This window comes from Candoia aspera, chromosome 8, assembly GCF_035149785.1.
Source record: "Candoia aspera isolate rCanAsp1 chromosome 8, rCanAsp1.hap2, whole genome shotgun sequence".
In the NCBI taxonomy this organism is placed as follows: Eukaryota; Metazoa; Chordata; class Lepidosauria; order Squamata; family Boidae; genus Candoia; species Candoia aspera.
Genome location: NC_086160.1, coordinates 69,228,408 through 69,246,945, shown reverse-complemented (window position 1 = coordinate 69,246,945; position 18,538 = coordinate 69,228,408). Strand labels below are relative to the sequence as shown.

Here is an 18,538-nt window from a genome sequence, read left to right as displayed (position 1 = left end):
TTGATATACATGTAAGTAAACACACATCCTCTTTCTGCTGTATTTATAAAGCAGTAATTGTATTGGTTTGGGCACCTACACACTATTTCCCAAACTTCTCTTTTATAGAATGCTTGGGTTTTTTTACATGCTTTTAACTTCTCATCTCTTTTCTTCTTAAGGATTTCCAGGTGGAAGACAGTAGTCAAATCTGTCATTTTGTGAAAGATCCTTTCTATGTTCTGGGGGCTAGCAGCAGGTAAGAGTGTGTGTGTGTGTGTGTGTGTGTGCGCGCGCGCGCATACCAAATACCTAGAAATGACATTTCCAAAATTTGCAGCTGGAAAATCAGTAAGCTTGCTCAGTATGTCATTGAGGATTACCTTTTTTTCAGCCAAAGGGTTCTGTGTACAAGTAGTCCCCCTTAATGACCACAATTGGGACTGGGATTTTTGTTGCTAAGCGAAGTGGTTGTTAAGCAAAACTGACCCAATTTTACAGCCTTTTTTGCAGTGGTTAAGCGAATCACTGCGGGCATTAAGCGAATCACATGGTTGTTAAGTGAATCATGCGGTTCCCCTTTGATTTTGCTTGCCAGAAGCTGGCCAGGAAGGTAAAAAATGGCAATCACATGACCACAGAACACTGTGACAGTCATAAATGCCAGCTTGTTGCCAAGCGCCAAATCATGATCATGTGACCTCAGGAATGCTGCAATGGTCATGTGAGGACCGGTCTTAAGTCAGTTTTTTCCAGCACTGTTGTAAGTCCGAACCATCACTAAAGGGACGTTTGTTACGTGACGACTACCTGTAATTCAAAAGAGTCGCATGTTCCTTCATCGGCGGAATTGAGACCCTTTTCATTTCTTGTAGCTTGTTTTCCCAAGATGGTGGGTTTATGCTTCAGAACGAGAGAGGAGTAAAGCCAGAAAATACAGCTTAGTGATGGAGCTGCCTACATAAGTAAAGGAAGAAAGGACAATTAGAGCTAGGAGAGCATTCTAAGAGATGCTTCTCCAATTGCGTTCGTGTGAGTGAAGGGCTTGCTCTGCCAGAAGAGGTGATATGGCTTCTTCCAGAACCTTCCAATCACCTCCACTTGCACAAACATGCTCAGATGCTTCACTTCATCGGCAGCCCTGCTTCCGTCACCTGTGAATGCGCACACAGAGACCCCAGCATCCCCCCAAACTTAGTCGTGCTAAGCCTTCCAGTCTTCACAGCTGCTTCAACATTCAAGGGAGGGCAGGTTGCTTGCAACAACATGCTTCATGAAGCGCCCCTTCAGATGCTTTGCATATCCCACATAATTACTGCTCCAGAGGCCAGATGGCAGGGAAATCACATGAGAACTATTTCAGAATGTTATATATTAATCTAACATATTCATGTCATCCTCCCTCATGGAGCTAGTCTGCAACTGGAACCTTTGGTCACGTTAAATTTTCATGCTCCTCAAATTAATCCCACTCAGAAATAACATTTTATATACATGAAAAACTATCTATGCTTCAGTCCAGTCACTAATAATGAAACTACCTATTAGCTGGAATGGAGATCTCCCTTGTAATTGAATATCTTTTTAGCAATGAACTCCAGAGTACAACAGTAGATGTGAGCTGCATCTTGGCTGCATTATTTGTCACAAAAAATGAAAGCATTAATTATTTCTGCATCTGTTAGTGACAATGAGTGAACCACATTATTAAACCTTAAACATAATTATTTATCATTGCTTATTTTATTGGTAGCACATGACTGTGGACAAGATGTATGAAGGCTGTGTATGTGCATTCATGCACAGAGAACGTTTCCACACAAATTGACATGTTGGGAGATGTGGCTATCTCAGCCCTTGACACACTGAGTTTGGAGAGGTATTTGAGTGTACCTCTAATGTGCACGCCTTCGATCCAAGCTCTAGAATAAATTTTGGAGTTATGTCACCTTGTCTGGGCTCAGAAGCTAAGTAGGGTCAGTCCTTGTTAGATGGGAGGTCACTAAGGAATACAAGGGCTTTAGGTTAAATTAGGAAGTCAAAAAACATTCCAGAAAATAGCATTGAGCTGCCACATAGATGTGTTCTTGTACATATCAGAAATTGAGGGTGACTTGAAGTTGTCTTTGAAAAGCAAAACTCTTGATGATTATATGGACGTCCGTGTAATTTTCTGTGTAATCTGCATGGAAATAGTTCTCCATTACTTTCTTCCAGGATATTTTTCCTGTATCCTACAGCTGTATGATATCTCAGGCTCTCTTCCAAGTACTAACCAGATCTGACCCTGTTGCACTTCAGCCAAGGTCAGATAGATGCTACCACCTGCTATGGTCCAGGCTGGTAATATACCACTAGAAGACACACTGTGGTGTAAAAGCACACAGTTCAGTTAAACCATGCTAATAGAAAATGTTCACATTATCAAAAACAATGACTGGTTGCAGGGAAGTGGGACACAGTGGTGATGGATCGTTGAAAGCTTACAGTTCATTTTGATTCAGGTGGAGGGACATGTCTAACTGTAATGTCTTATGGCAAACTACAAATAACTTGTTAGCATTTGTGGCTTCCAGAGTAAAGAGTTTTGTAGAACAGATTAATTGAGAATTGCAGCTGCTATTGGAATTGAGAAGAGAGCTGGGGAATCTTGCAAATAGCTCTTAATACTCTTTAGTGGCTTTGCGTGAAAAGTTTTCTGGCTGCCGATCTGCCCCACAGTTAATCCATGTTTCAACTCTCATTGTATGTTGGCTTTTCCATACGGGTTCTTAAATTGACACTCTGTCAGCACCAAGCCAACAGGTTCAGGAAAGAGGTTATTTAGTAATACGTTACTGCTAAAGCTAATGTTCCAAAGTGATTTTTTTTCCCCATCTTATTGTCTTCAAAATGCTGGTGTATCAGCAGTTTATAGGTTACATTAAGCACATTCCTGTGAGGAAAGGTTCTTATTGTCAGGCACTGTTCTCTTGATTTGTAAGTTCGTGTTTCAAAATAGGACCAGTTGAATAAAGAAAAAATCATCATATAACACTAGCAGATTAGAGCAGTGTACAAATGAAGGGGGCATTTTAAAGGAAAGCCAGGGGGTCATGTAAAGCAAAATCTTAACTCACAGTTTAGAGTGATGTTTTGTTTTGGATGGGGGGATTCAACCAGATATCACTTGATCATGGAACCCAGCAAATTACTTTGGGCTGGTCGCTTTCCATATAATGGTAATCCCCATGGCTTTTTTAAAAAATTATTTCTGCTTTAATGGGGGGGGTGGAGTCAGTGTGCTTTTTCTCCCCTCTTTTTGGTTTTATTTCATTTGGGGAAAACTTCTTTCTTGCTCTGTTCTAGGTCATTTGGCAGTAACAAAAGAGGTCATCTGGAAAAATCAGCATTCACACAATACCGTCCTCATCATAGCAGTGAGAATGTTGGTAGTTCAGTGCCACTAACAGAAAGACAGAAGGCCCCTGATCTTCTCAGACATCTCAGCAGAACATCAGCTTTTGTCCCCCCTTCCACAGATATGAAGGATAAGCATTCTGATTCTAAGCAAGGCTTCAGACGTGTTACTCCTTCCAGAACTTGCTATTCTTCCCGTAATACTGCATACTCCACCCCAACTCTTTCAGACTTTTCAGCTGCTGGAGAAAACACAGTAACAAGATGGCAACCCAGGCCTGACAAGGACGATAATAATAAAGTTCAAACCCAGGTTCTGGAAAATATCAATCATCCAGGCAAGGAGCCAATAGAAGAAACAACTTGGAGATCAAAGTCTACTCTGTCTCAAAGACAACTCCCACCTAAAATTAAATGGGTCAGAGATGAGAGCCATCCAAAGAGTTCCACTTCTGTTCAGACATCTGGCCAGAAGATTTTCCAACAGTGGCAAGGTATCCCCTCTCAGAATAGCTCCTTCTCTGAGCCAGAAACTCTATCTGGTCAAGGAAGATTTTCACTTCGCATCTCAGAATCCTACCTCCAGATTTCCCCACCACCATTCTCTCAAGAAGAGGATGATGATGTTTTTATCAAAGAAGCACAAAGTCATCCTGTGGGTGCTATATCAGAAAATCCACCACCTCCTAAGAGCCCCAATGACATACTAAACACCCTGGAAGAATTTCCATCTGTGCCTTCTATTGTGGGATTGGAAGAGAATAATCCAGTAACAGATAGATCTGTAAGTCTTGGAGAGGAGAAGATGACAACAAGGTACTGGACACTGCAGTGACTTTTCCAGCTCTTTCTACTCTTAGAATGTAGATAATGTGTTTATCAGCAAGAACTTCAAACTAAGGCATGTAACTAACTTTTGACTTTGATCTAATTGCTCTGAACTGAAATGAGTTTGTTCTTCAGAATGACTCTTGGAACACTTTGAGGACAACTATTTTCTAAATACTTAAATATTTGTCTGGTGTTCTCTAAAGTTTTGATATTTTGCTATTTAATGCCTTATTCCATTTAAACTTGATATCTGGTGTTTGATATTCTATAGCAATCAGATTGACTGAATGTGGTAGCTGACATGCAGCCAGAATTCACACTTTGCTGTATTTTGGCATGCAATAGCATTCGGTCCAACTAACCTTACAGTTTGGTGTGGAGTTTCATATCAGAACACAAAGTTTAAGTTTTGAATTTCAGTTTTAGATCCTTAAAAATCAATTTGATTTAACTTCTAAATAAACACAGGCAAAGCTTTGATGTATATTAAATCAGGGGACTGCAAGTAATTGGGAGAATTGTCTGTAACAGTGTTTCTGAACCTAGGGTTAAAATTGTGGTTTTTTTCCTGCTCATTATTAACAGGAACCTCAAAAGTTTCTCCAGAGACTTCACTGTGAGAGAGAAAGCAGGACCAGATGTCTTCAGGACCAGCACTTCTCCACCTGCTGGAGCTTCAGAATCCAAACCAAGTGGAGTCATGCCTTCTTCGGAAGCCCAAGAGCACTGTCCTGCCATTCAAGGACTAATTGACAAGGGACCCTCCCACCAATCTCAGGAGGCCGCAATTGCAAATGAGGAATCTGAAAATAAGGGACTCCATCTTAAGAAGAATAAAAGGAAAGAGAAAACTCATGAGGATATGAAGGAAGAGTCCTTAGCTAAGGAAATTGTGCATAAGGACAAGTCGCTTTCTAGTATCCTAGATCCCGATTCTAAGATGAAAACTACTATGGACTTAATGGAGGGGATATTTCCCAGCGGGTCCAGAGTGCTTAAAGAAAATGCAAAGAAGAAAATAATGCAGAAAAGGATAAATGATTCTGCCAGTAATTTCTCTCTAGCTGGCAACAAGTAAGTTTCCTTAGGTTTTTACTCCATGTGTTAGCTTCAGCTGTCCTTTTGTAAATTATTAGCCATTGTTAGGGAATTGTTGGAATTTATTTGTGCTGTGCCTATCACCTACCCCATATCACATACTTTGTAAATAGATACTTTATTTATTTGTTGGTTTGCTTGCTTGCTTGCTTTTTACCATTTACATTCAGTGTTCTGAAAAAGAGGGCCACTGTGTTGTTGTGGTGACAGTGCTGGATTATAAGAGAGGAGACCCAAGCTGTAGTCCTCCCTTGGGCCCAGAAGACAGCTGGGTGACCTTGGGCCAGTCACTTCCTCTCAGCCCTAATCAGCACGAGGCTCTGCAACAGGCCACCTCATAAATCCCTTGTTTGCATCATTCGTTGATAGCTTCCCTGTAAGAACTAAGCTAGTGCAGTGCAAAAACAAGCAGGCTCTGCAACTCCACAGGATAAACACTAAGAAAAGCAACAACAGCCTATCTGATGTTTCTGAAAATGGGCCTAAATATGTTATCATCAGATTCGTAGGAAAAGGAACCTTTGAGGGAGCCTTTTAATGCTGAACTTTACGTTTTTTGCAGGAATAGCATCACACCCAGCCCATCATTCTACATGTACTGCTGCAACAGGGTACAGCTGAAGTTTTGTTTACCTATTATCTATGTAGCAAATGGCATTTTTCACTTAAATGTTATTTGCAAGAGTTTTTTTTTTAAAAAACAATGCATTCTGTGCTGCAGTTTACGTGGAATGCATAGAGTAAAAAGAACTATTCAAAGAGAAATCCCTTTAACGGTGGCTTCTCTCTGGCTCCTGAAATATTGATCAAGCGTTACTGCAGGGAAATTTCTCTGAAACTTGCTTGTCCCTGATTTCCCTTTGCAATGTGCAGCAAAAATAGAGTTGTGCTCTCAGTTTGAGCAAGCGTGCCAGGGACTGTTAAGGTTTTAATTTGGATTCTGCGCTGGGAAAGGTGTTCAATTTGATGGACTAAATGGTCCCTAGCTTCATGATTCAGTGATGCCTCCATGCAAAGTCTGTATACTTGAGATTAAGCCTGAGAATCAGGTTTCTGCAACAGTATGGAATTCTTTGATAGATTAATCACTGGGGAAATCCTTGGAAGTAAAAAAATAGTACATGATATATGTGAATGGATTACCCCATTTAAAATATAGTTGGCTTGCGCCATCCAGTGGCAGTCCGGTGTCAGCAGCAAGGTCCTTGAAGAACATTTCTATTATGTCAACCAGCGTTCCCCCATCTGGGCACCTTCCAGATATGTGGACAGAATTCCCACCTTGCCATGATCACCTCTGAGACCTCTGAAAGTTGAGGTTCTTAACTGGGAGGTTAACCAGGTTGGGTGTGATAAAAGCTGAGGTTCAACTCTCAAAGCAGTGCATGAGCAGCATGTAAAAACTCATTCCTTGCCCATCTACACCGGTTCTGGAATGTATCTTAATTGGCACAAGAAGGCCAAAAATAGTTTCCTGCATTCCTGTACTGTGTTTAGGAAAGATGAGAAAGAAGCTGCTGTGATGCTGGTCACCTGTCCAACTTACTACAATGTGTCTGTACCCAAAGCTGAACTTTTGAATAAAATCAAGAATTTGCCTGAAGAAGCAGGTGGGGATGATGAGCAGGTGGACATCAATGAAAAGAAGGTGAGTTTTCAGCATTTCTAGTGCAGAAGGATTAGGTATACTTTGAAGCAGTGCTATGGGAATTCAAAGGCATCCACTGGATCAGAGACTTCCATCAACATGACAGGAGCGGCATAGCACCATTGGGATGTAAGCTCCATCTTTTCCATATGTGTGTGCAACATCACAGTGCATGCACAAAAGGGGCAGAGCCTGCATGCAATGGTGGAATGCTGCTGTCATCCTTTGACCTACCCTGCAGATGCTTCTGCATGAATCCAAGGTTTGGTCACCCCATTGTGCAAAACGCAGCAGCAAACCCCTGTATCTAGCTTTTAACAGTGTCTTGAAAAATGACAAGACAGCATCTTTTGAAATGGAAACAAATTTTTTAAATCTTAGGTCTATTTTTTTTTTCATCTTATGTTAAAACATTCCATTCCTTCATCAGACATGCCAATGAATATGAGTGTTCCTCAGGTAAAAGCCAGTATAATGTCTCAGTGATTTATCTCATGAATATGACCTCCCATGTCTTAGTGCTGGATAGACAAGAAAAACTAGGTTGCTTTTTTTTAAAAGAAAAGAAAAACAACACACAATTGAGTTCTCTCAAATGTGGTGACCAAATGGTGCCAGGAAAAAACACAAACCATCCACAAGCTGCAGGGCCTTTTCTTCTGATTGATGGAACAGCAAGACAAATGGATCCCGTGGCAGACTCTTCTCCTTGCATGAACATTTGCTGAGATTGGGAATTTCTGTAACTTAGGAAGCCACCAATTTCACTCTCAGGGCTTTCTCATTCACTCTTTGCACTATTTTGGACAGCTGCTTTTCCTTTCTCTTGGGCTTCTCCTTTGCTGTCTTTTTATTTCATTGGCGAGGATAATCAACAATACATTTCCAATACACATTGAATTGTTTGGGCCTTGATGAGCTTTTGGTCCTTGACTGGCCTTTCTGGAGCACTTCATCCTTCACTATTGTTTTCCATTCGTTCCCTCCAGAGTTCATGTGCAACTTCAGGGTGTCCTACGCAATCATGGCTGAAGTCTCTTTAGTTGGACATCTCCACTTGAGTGCAAAATAAGACTTGAATTATTGATTCAGAGAGCAGAAGCTTTTTTGTTATTTCTGAATGGGAGTTAATGTTATATTTTAGGAGGTCACGCTGTTATGAAATTATCATCTCAGTACCATCAGCGACCAAACTGGTCACCTCTTGCATGTATTGGCTGGAAGAGTGCATAACTTTGGACAAACTTTGGAAGAATTGGATTGTTTGGAGCACTTTCAGTTGGGTTTTGGGATGGAGTTTAGTATAGAGGGAGCACTGATTGTGCTAGTTGGTAACCTAGCCGGGATGGGGGTGGTCCGTCCATCCAGCTCCTTGATATCTCAGTGGCTTTTGATACCATTGGCCATGGTATCCTTTTGGACTGGCTTCGGGAATTTGGAGTAGGAGACACTGTTTCGCGGTGGTTCTCCTCCTTTCTCTGTGGCTGGTTTCAGTTGGTGCTGATGGGGAGAGATTTCACCCATGGCCCCTCACTTGTGAGATGCCACTGGGGGAGGATGGGTGGATGGGTGGATCTACATCACAGTTTCCCACCCCTCAAGGGGTGACTGATTTCTGTTTGCTTCTTACTTACCAGGCTGAACTCATTGAGAGCTTGACCCACAAACTAGAAATGCTAAAGGAGGCCAAGGAGAGCTTACTAGCAGACATCAAGCTCAACAACACCTTGGGAGAAGAAGTAGAAGCTCTGATCAGTGGCCTGTGCAAGCCTAATGAATTTGAAAAATACAGAATGTTCATTGGAGACCTGGACAAGGTGGTCAGCCTCTTGCTTTCACTCTCAGGGCGCCTGGCTCGGGTGGAGAATGTCCTTAGCAGCCTTGGTGAAGATGCTGATAAACAAGAACGGGTATGCCAATTTTGAACATCAGAACCTGAATATGGGGCATATCTGCACTTAAATTCTGAAAGCGGAGTATTTAATTGGTTTTAAATAGTAAAGGCCCTTCCTCATTTCCAAGGCTCTGTCCTCCAGAAGCAGTTGGAACCAGCCTTGAGACTCAGGAACATGCTGAGATCACCATGAGTTGTTCAGTGTCCCTTCCATCTGACAAAGAGGAAAATGCAGAAAGTATTGTTTAGTCATACCCCGCTACCACCTGAGCAAATGGAGTTGCACAGTGACATGTTCTCTTGTCTCCATTCATTGCAGAGAGGAGAAGAGAATAATGTCATAGAATTCCCACAATCCTAATTTTCAGTCTATGTTTGTGTGTTGATTTGCTGAAAAGTCAGCATGGTTAGCAGAAGATGAGAAGCTCCTGGCTATGAAGCAGTCATTCTCATGTCATTTAACTGCCCACTGAAAGTTATGAAAGTAGAATGATATGATGATGCAACATTAACAACGGGGGGCATCCACCATAGAGGCTCAGTACGTCATTCCTCATGCCTAATGAGGGAGTTCTTCTCTCCTCCTTCCTCGGCCTAACTGCTGTAACAGTCAGGGATGGCACAATGGGTGAAAAAAAAAGATCAGCCATAGAGTTGGGGTAGGGGGTGTCAAAGCAGAGAAGACCTCACTCGAAGTGTGGGTAGGTTCACATGTGCATGAGATCTCCATCTTTCCAGCAGAAGGTACAATACTGGTAACAGTGCTGAAAGAGAAATGGAGCTGCCACTGGAGTCATGGGTGGGTTGAACCTGTTTGCAATGTTGACAGGAAACAGGAGGAGATGAGATGAATCAGACAGATGCAGAACCAGTCTTGAACTGGCAGAGTCCTTGCATGGAGGCATCTTGAGATGAAAGAGGCCCAAGTTTGAAGCTCTGCAAACTCTCTCATTCAAGGAGCCTTCTATACAAGGCAGCTTCCTGATTTCATTTCCAAGGAGAAGATAGCATTGCACAGTCCATCTGTATCCACTCCATTGAAATGCCAGGAAAGCCCTTGTGTAGAGCTTCCACTTATAGGGATCTCAGGTTGCTGGAGGAATCCACATCATACCAGAGCTGCAATATTGAATCTTCCATTTTCTATTGTCCCTTTCCCCCCATTCCTCTCCCTGGAATATCTGACAGGCCTCTCTGAACGAAAAACGGAAGATGTTGGCTGGCCAGCATGAAGATGCTCGTGAGTTGAAGGAGAACTTGGACCGGCGAGAGCGTGTGGTCTTGGACATTTTGTGCAGTTACCTCTCAGAGGAACAGCTTCAGGACTACCAACACTTTGTGAAGATGAAATCGGGGCTGCTTATAGAACAGCGTGAGCTAGATGACAAGATCAAACTAGGGCAAGAACAACTCAAGTGCCTTTTGGAGAGCCTCCCCACAGGATACTTCCTCGAGAGCAAAACAGCCACAGAACCTCCAGCAACTACGGGGACCAACTCTAATAATAGATTTGCCCCATCTTTGCTCTGACCTTCCCTGGATGGAGCCCGTGTTAAAAAAACAAACAAACAAACAAAAACTTCTTGCATTTATTTAATCAGAGACCAAGTTTAACTTTTTAAATTGAAGGTGGATTAATTTTTTTTCTAATTAACATAGGGAACTCAGTCAGCCATGAAGACTTTATGTTTTTTCTTCTCCCCACAATCACAGCAAATCTGTCTGGAGCACCTGAGAAAGGACTCTATTCGGATAGCTAAAAGTGACCCAAGAAAGGAATGTGGTGTGTCCTGGGAGGGACGTTAGCTTCCAACGGCTCTGAGCTCACATTGTGCCCATTAAGAGAGGCCGTCTCTGAGCACCAAATTAAATTATGAAGGATATACAATAATGAAGCCTTAATTAAAATATTGATGAGCTATCTGCTGTGTCTTGAACAATATTAATATTTATATTTTTTAAAGCTACAAGATGGAATTCTGTAAAGATTTTGTGCATACACTAACCTGTTGTTTGATTCTACTTCAACAATGCGTGGGTGGGTGGGAGGGAATTGTTTTAACTTTTTTGTGCTTAACAACAACAAAATAGAAGCACCCCCCCTCCTTGGGGAGAGGGGAAAACCGAATGGCACACCATAGCTTGGAGCAGCTGTGTTGATGCTAAAGGACAAACCGAAAAAGCTTCAGGCTCTGAGTCAGGGATTCCTTGTGCACACAAATATTTACATGCAGTGAGTACTTTGTGCTTATCAGCTCAAAAATTGGATGTGGACCCAGTTTCACATTGGCAGAAGGAAGTCAATAGGAAGTCCTCTCTCAGTTTTATTGGATGGGCATCCCCCATTGCAGTATGGTGGGCCCGCAGCTGTATGCTTACAGTCCACGAGAACTGCCTTCCCAGCCTTGCGGATCAATTCATGGTCCTCCGTGCAGCCATACCCAGTGCAAATGTAATGCACACCCAGGGGAGAAATCTCTGCCCAATTTTTTAATGCACAACAGGATCCAGCATGGGTTTGTGAGCAAGATTCCATGTGCACCGAATGTCTTTCCACCCACAGTGCATCAGGCAGGCGGTGGGTAGGTGGGAGGATCCCTCCCTTTGAATACCCTCAGAAGGTACCATGATGTACCCGAGAACGTTTTGCACAGCAGAATGCCGTCTTCCAAGACTGCGGTGTGACACAGCACTTGTGTGAACCAAACAACTCAGGAGTCAGCATGAAACAGAAGCTTCTTCCTAAATTTTCCCATGGTCTCAGTGACTGTTTAAAAACAATAAAATCGGAACGCATGCCACCTGCAAGGTGTTGGAGGATTTCTGGAGGTGGTTCTTTGTCCTTATTTATAGATTGCTTTAAAAAAAAACACCTGGTTGTTTCTAAACACAGTGAAGGTTCTTCATTCTGCTAATCTCTTCAGCTTTGACTGTCCTTAAAAGTGACCCAGAATTAAGATAGCGTGGCACAATATTTGGGCAAACTAAGTTGACAGTCACACAATCCCTCCCATTCCTGTTTAACTCAAACAGGAGTTTTCTTCTTTGTTGAATCGGAAGGATTTATTCACAATTTATTACAGCAGGGAAGACATTTCCTATTTCTATGTTTTGTAGGTGATCAGAGCCATCACTCCATAAGGCTCTGCATTGCTTTAGATGCATTTGAGGGGCAGGAATGTATGCGATGGGTGCAAAGAGGCACCTGTAGCTTAAGGCTTCATGCTGGTCTGTGACCGTAATGAAGATTGGATGAGGATGAGGATGCAGATACTCACAGTAAACGATCTGCAGGTGGTGGCTGAGGTTCGCCTCTTCTCCCTTGCAAATCTTTTGCCCCACTACAACTGATTCCCTCCTACCTGCCCACCGTCCTTTAGGGCTCAGAACCAGCCGGAGGAAGAGCTGTTAAAATGGCAAGGGAAGGGTGGGGGCAGGTCACGAAAGCAGGAGAAAGCAGGAGATGGTAGCCCTTCCCTTAATGAGAACTATGGAAGACAGGAACCCTGTCTCTGTTTCAGAAGGTGTAGTTTCACTAAAGTTAAATTACTAAAAAAAAAATTGGAATATATTTTAAGAGCATTAATTCTGGATATTTTTATTTTTGTAATGCGTATCTAAGAAGAGTCTCAATGTTATAAAGTGGTCAGCCTCTCTTTTTTTAAAAAAAGACTCCTCTGTTTGGGTTTGCACATTGCATGAAGCTATGGTTTGGTTAACCCCAAGTTGTTTCCTAAACCACAGCAGCCTGGTCCACACATAACACTGTTGTAAGCTATGGTTTATAAACCACAGTGGCTAAATTCATGTAATACCTAAGCTAATAATCAATAGATTATATTATGGCTTAGTGTAATGTGTGAACCTAGTTGATATATTTTCCTTTTCTTTTTTTTTAATGGAGCCCGTTGACTCAAAGAATCATGTTATGATTGCTAAAGATATGTCAGATCAACATTTGGCCAAATACCGAGATACCACTGGAATCACAGGCATTCAGTAGAAGCCACAGTGACGTCATGGGTAATGACATTGATTACATGATGCGCTTCCTTGGCATGATGACATCGTGATGCAAATGATGTCATTTGCATGTCCCCACACACACCATGACTGGGAAGTTCTCACGTGTACAGGGATGTATGCATGCGTCCTTCCCTTCATTCCTATCATGGTGGCCAAATCTGGCTGATTGTAGTCCACCAAAAGCTACAACTAAGCTGAAAAACTCAGATTAGCACCTGCCTGCTGTTTAAAAAACTGACTGCACAGCTCAGGGGATGAAATGCTTCCATCTGGTACTGCCTTCATGTCCACTCTCTGGCTAGTTTTGATGCACTGCTCCTACCCTCTTGAAGGGGTTATTCCATTGCCTCATCAATGGCCTGATTCATAAATCATGAAATGCCTTGGCTTGCTTAATCGTTTTTTGTATAAGCCACAATTGGTCAGGCTCATGCTGCAAACCAAGGCTCAAAACTTGGTTTACAAATCACAGTGGCTAGGTTGACACATGCATTAACCCAAAACCAAGCCAACCATGTTACAGCTTAGCATAATGTATGAACCCAATTGGCCATTCACAACATTAGCCTTTCACAACCAGTAACCTTCTGGAAGGGTTGGAATTTGACAACTTTCAAAATCCCCAGCCAGCTGGTGGACATGGAGGTATGACAGGTAATTCTCTTGGTTCTATTTTATGAATATCGAGCAAGACTAAGCAATTGCAAATTAGCTACAACCAATGAATAGGCAATAAGTCCACCACATAGGCAGCATGGGTGTCTGTAGTGGGGGCATGGCCCAAATTATGTAATTTGCATCATTTAAGCAACATTGTGACACATGGCTTGTACTGGATGCCTATGATAATCTGGACTTTAGGTATTTGCTCAGGTCCACTCTAACCATGTTTGGGTCTTGGGCAGCAAAGTCTCTTGTTGAGCTTCTGCTAAGTTTACAAGTTTCCCTGCAGAAGGATATGAATCGAATGCTCTGATGGTTCATTTCTGGCAACCACTCCACCTCAACACCTTTGTACCTTGCTGAGTAACATACATATATTTAACCATTAACTTACGGAGTCAGAGTGGTTTGTCAGGAACGGTGCTTTTGGGGAGGAAGATGGGAGATCTTGTCCTAAGCATAACTTGTAATAATATTCTATGCACATTTCATTGTTCGGCCAGTTATTCCTTATACAGTGGGGTTTGTTCCTTGGGAACCACAATGCTCTGGCTTCAGAGTAAATAAAATTACACCCATGAAGCCCTGGGAGAACATTGGAGTTAAGCAGTTTACCCCATCCTAGGCACCTTTCGGGTGTGTGAAGTTTAATTTCCAGAATTCTTAGCAATGCCTATGCTGGCTGGGGAATTCTGGGAGTTGAAGTCCACACCAGTAAAGGCGTTGAGGTTGGGAGAGGTTTAAGGGTCTTCTAAAATCCAGGAGCTTTGGTTCCCCAAATTCACCAGCAGTTTTGTGCCATCATGCCTTGAAAGTGTTTTTTGGGGGAGGGGGCAGTCACTGTATGGGGGAATAGTAAAACTGCCCCTCACAGCATTCAGAAACCAGAGAATTAACGGCTGGGCTCTTGGCATCTTCACACCACAGGAGGTGGGACAAGGCAGGAATTCCTAACAATGGGAAACCACTTGTCCTAGAGCTTAAGTGAAAAACTGCCTTGCAGCATTTCCTCTGGAATAGCAGCTGAGCTGAAAGTTAATTGGCTCAACTCCAAACAATCTTCTTGAGTCCTAAGGGAGAGGTTCTCAGGATGTGGGTTGGGACCCATGGGGGGGGGGGGGTGCATCTTGAGCACTTTGAAGGGAGTCCAAGCTCTTAAAATGTTACCTCAGGCATATAGTTGAGCTTGAAAGTTATTGAACTCATTTGGTTTATGTGTGAAAGGGCACACAAGTTCATTTATCATTTTAGGAGATTGTGGTTTTCCAAAATTAGAGAACCTGTGTCTTAAATATTAATTAGAATCTAAGTCAGCCTTTGGCATACACCACCCTTGGAAAAGTAAAGCTGTGGTCCTTGAAGCCATCTAATAATCAACTCAGTAATATTCATGGACTACAAGGTGGATGACACTATATACCAAGGAAACACATTATTTTGTAAATGTTTTCCATGCTACAAATTAACCATTTTTTTTTTCAAATAAACAACTGCAGACCATCCAGGTTCTAATCTTTAATTCTAGGCTCCTCAGAAATTACTCTTCCAAAAGAGGAAAATCAACTGCCTTCTCACTATGGGCTGCTGCAGGCATTAAAAGTTATTAATTATGAAATAATGGAACCCTTATACCTGTAAGGTTGAAAGCCTTCAACTTTAGAGCTTGATGAGTCTCCACAGGCCATTTCAACTGAGATGTTTGCTGCTGCTACAGAATATCCCCTGGGTGATGCATGTGACAGTCTAAACAAGATAGCATGCAATTTCTGTGTCTTCATTACCACTGATCTCCCTTGTTGGTACAGAATGTCTGTTCTGGAATGATGATGTCTTTTTTTAATATGTTTGAGCACAAAATGAGTGAGGGCCATATTCTCTAGCAAACCAATCAAATTTGCCAATAGCTCCCACCCAATTATGACTAGCCCATTAAAAAATATACTGCTACCCCATTTGCCTGCTTCCAGATGAAGGTGTTATGAAATAACTCTGCCTTATTTATGGCTTGTTACAGGTGGGCTATATAACCATCTTCCACATGATTTCCACCTTCCTGTATTTTTCCACCCTTCCGATTTCCTCTAAGGAGCAAAGAGACAAAAGCCCAAGTACACCCTTTGGCAGTGTAGGGGTACCCTAAATAGAGCAGGAATAACACCAATGCCTTACCCTATTTATAAAAGCTTCTGAAATTCTCCTCCAGAGATGATTTTGGTTGGGCCAAGGCAAATGGGCAAGAACGTCTGTTTAATAAACCATCGGCAAATTTTAAGGTTGAGCCAGCCTTAAAAACTTGTGCCTCTTATTCTTGCTGGATTGGGTCCTGGGGGAGGGGGGAATGAAATACTGTTTTACTCTTGTACATGGATTGTTTGCTTGGCTAAAGAAAGAATGTGATTGTTTGGGAGGGTTGTACTGCTTATCTAAAAATTGGCATGATTGTTGGGGTGGGCAGAGTTATGTTAGGAATGATCATCGGCAACTGGAGTGGTGATGTGTTCTTGGAAACCATTAAAGATTAAACGTTCTCTTCAATTGTTCTTAGTGCAAGTGTAACTTACATTCATTTCTCGCAAGATTCACTACCTGACTAGAAACTGCATAGATGTTGCAAAAGGCTAGGGTGGGAGGCATTATTCCAAGTCCAGCCCTGCTCTTACTGCTCTGGTCCACTTACTGCAAAGGTGCACAATGTGGTGGGAACTGAAAGCTGGACTTGGCTGTAGAGTGGCATGCGGGAGGCACATGAGCCAAACATGGCAACATCAGGACAAAAACTAAATTGGATTATACTTCATGTAATTAATGAATGTTTCCAACATGTTGCATAATTCCCCCTCTCGTTGCATTACAAATAACACTTCCGCAGTAACTTTGGGTGGGACTTGTGGAGCTGAATCTGAAGTTTGGAGGGATATGTCCTGGGAACTTAAGGTTGTGCACTCTGCTTTACAAGATCAACATTGGTGGTATCTGCAGCTGAAACTACCAATTCCTCCACGAGACGTTGGCTTGTTTCATTGACTCTGAATAGTTGATCATGCTCCCTTCTGTACACTCAAGCATCTCGCTTTTATCACTTGCCAGTCTCTCCTCCAGTCATCTCACTCCGCACAGTTCTAGGTGGGGCTACAAAACCGTGCTCTAACCTTGAGGACTTGATACTCACGAAGCTATATTTTAACAAACAAGAGTGTGCATAATTTGATGTCCTTAACCATCCAAGACAAAGGACCCAGAATATATTAAATATTTCTAAGCCTGCCTTATGCTGGTAAGAGTGTTGAACTTAGATTTTCCACTGTAATTGGAAGCCTGAAAGACTTGGGTCTTCCAAACCCATTCTAAACATGAAATAAGGATCTGTGCAAAGACTCTGGAAAGAAGTAAGGGCTTGCACTCCCCAAATAAATTATAATTTTAAATGCAACAAGGGGAAATAGTTAAATACATGACTAAAGAGTAATCAGGTTAATTAGAGATAGGAAAAATAGAGTGAAAGCCCAGGCTAGGGACAGATCATTACGGAGAAAGTCTGTGTGGTCGCTAAGAGTCAACACCAGCTTGATGGTGCATAATCAAAACAAGAGTGATCTACCTCCAGAGCATTTTATTTTTCTTCCAGTGTTCTAGACTATATGGAGCTAGAATGTGTCTAGAACATGATGGACTATTTCCTCAAAATGAACAAACTATCCTGGAACACCTGGATCAGCCTGTTCAGTGAAATTCCAGAGGCCAAGCGTTCCATTTTACACATCTAGCATAATTATGATCAAGTAAAAGTAAATGAAAGTTAAAATTAGATTTGGATTCTCTTCCCCCCCTCCCCCCCGGTCACCATTTTTGGGAAACACAACACACACTGCCAGATGAGCTCACTGGTGCGCTGTAATCATGTGTCAAAAATGGTGGTGTCACAGATCAAAGTAAAAGGCGGGTCTCCTCCTGTTTCTTTCATTGGCTGTAGTGCAACTCTTTCTTATAGGTCCAATTTTGAGAGTAGGAGACAGCTTACCCTGCAGGATGCTTCTCACAAATATTTAGGGAAGAACTAAAACTGATTTATTGTATGCCTATCCTTAGAAGACACATCCAAGTACTCTATTTTGCAAATTTTCTCACTCCCATCTGTGACACCAGCACTATTATATATGGTGACCAAAATAGTTATCTCCCAGTTTTGTGTCATTTGCAATTTCATAAACACTCCCTCCACTTCTTCCTCTAAATAATTAGTAAAAACGTTGAAAAATAGTAGTGGATCCAGGACTGATCTTTATGGCCCCCACTCAATACTCCACACCCAAGTGGATGAAGAACAAATGAAGCGTGGTCTTTGAGTAAGATCTCTGAGCCAACCTTGTATCTATTAACTGTCAGGTTTTCCAGCGCATATTTAACTAATTGGCTAATCAGTATTAGGAACAATCTCCTATGGGCCTTTCCCAGATTGGAAGAGGAACAATCAAAGAGCCCTCAGAGTGATGAAGATGTAGACTAGAAAACACCACCACCATTAGTGGTCCCCACAACCTTCCGCTATGAAATCAGCTCCAAAACATCATCAACGGAACTTTGGATATCATCGAGTATCCTGAGAATAAGACAGAAAACCTCTTTTTCAGGGGAAGAACCCTTTTCAGATTGTGAAAAGCAGATTTGGGTATAGCATTCATAAAATCATTTACAGAGCAAAGAGGAATGAAGTCTGCTACAACTGAAATGGACCAGACAGAGATCCTAATTCTCCAAAGCATGTAAGAGGGGGAGAGAGCAAGGAAGCAAGGAAAGAATTGACAAGTCAATAATTCAAAAAGGACAACTAAGGGAGAGTTTACAGCAAGACTAAGCTACTTTAGGAAAGTCGACCTGCTCTTATCAACCATATTCCACTGCAGAAAGCTATAGGTTGTCTACAGTACACTAAATTTAGATTAATTGATGCAAAATGAATATCCCTAAATAGGTGTTTCTAGAGAATTGCCCCAAGAGATGAA

The 18,538-nt window shown here is 42.0% G+C and overlaps 2 protein-coding genes across 3 annotated transcripts in view; one reads left to right on the top strand and one right to left on the bottom strand.

Annotated features, from left to right (window-relative positions):
- SHROOM3 (shroom family member 3) overlaps nucleotides 1-11,669 on the top strand; it is a 138,494-nt gene extending 126,825 nt beyond the window's left edge. For both annotated transcript variants that reach the window (XM_063310357.1, XM_063310358.1), the window contains exons 5-10: nucleotides 162-238; nucleotides 3,328-4,194; nucleotides 4,795-5,283; nucleotides 6,805-6,955; nucleotides 8,593-8,865; nucleotides 10,038-11,669. In XM_063310357.1, coding sequence (XP_063166427.1) covers nucleotides 162-238; nucleotides 3,328-4,194; nucleotides 4,795-5,283; nucleotides 6,805-6,955; nucleotides 8,593-8,865; nucleotides 10,038-10,379 — 2,199 coding nt within the window. In that variant the 3' untranslated portion in view covers nucleotides 10,380-11,669. The remainder of the gene's footprint in view (nucleotides 1-161; nucleotides 239-3,327; nucleotides 4,195-4,794; nucleotides 5,284-6,804; nucleotides 6,956-8,592; nucleotides 8,866-10,037) is intronic.
- Nucleotides 1-18,538, bottom strand: part of CNOT6L (CCR4-NOT transcription complex subunit 6 like) — a 386,677-nt gene that overhangs the window by 6,839 nt on the left and 361,300 nt on the right. The window lies entirely within an intron of this gene.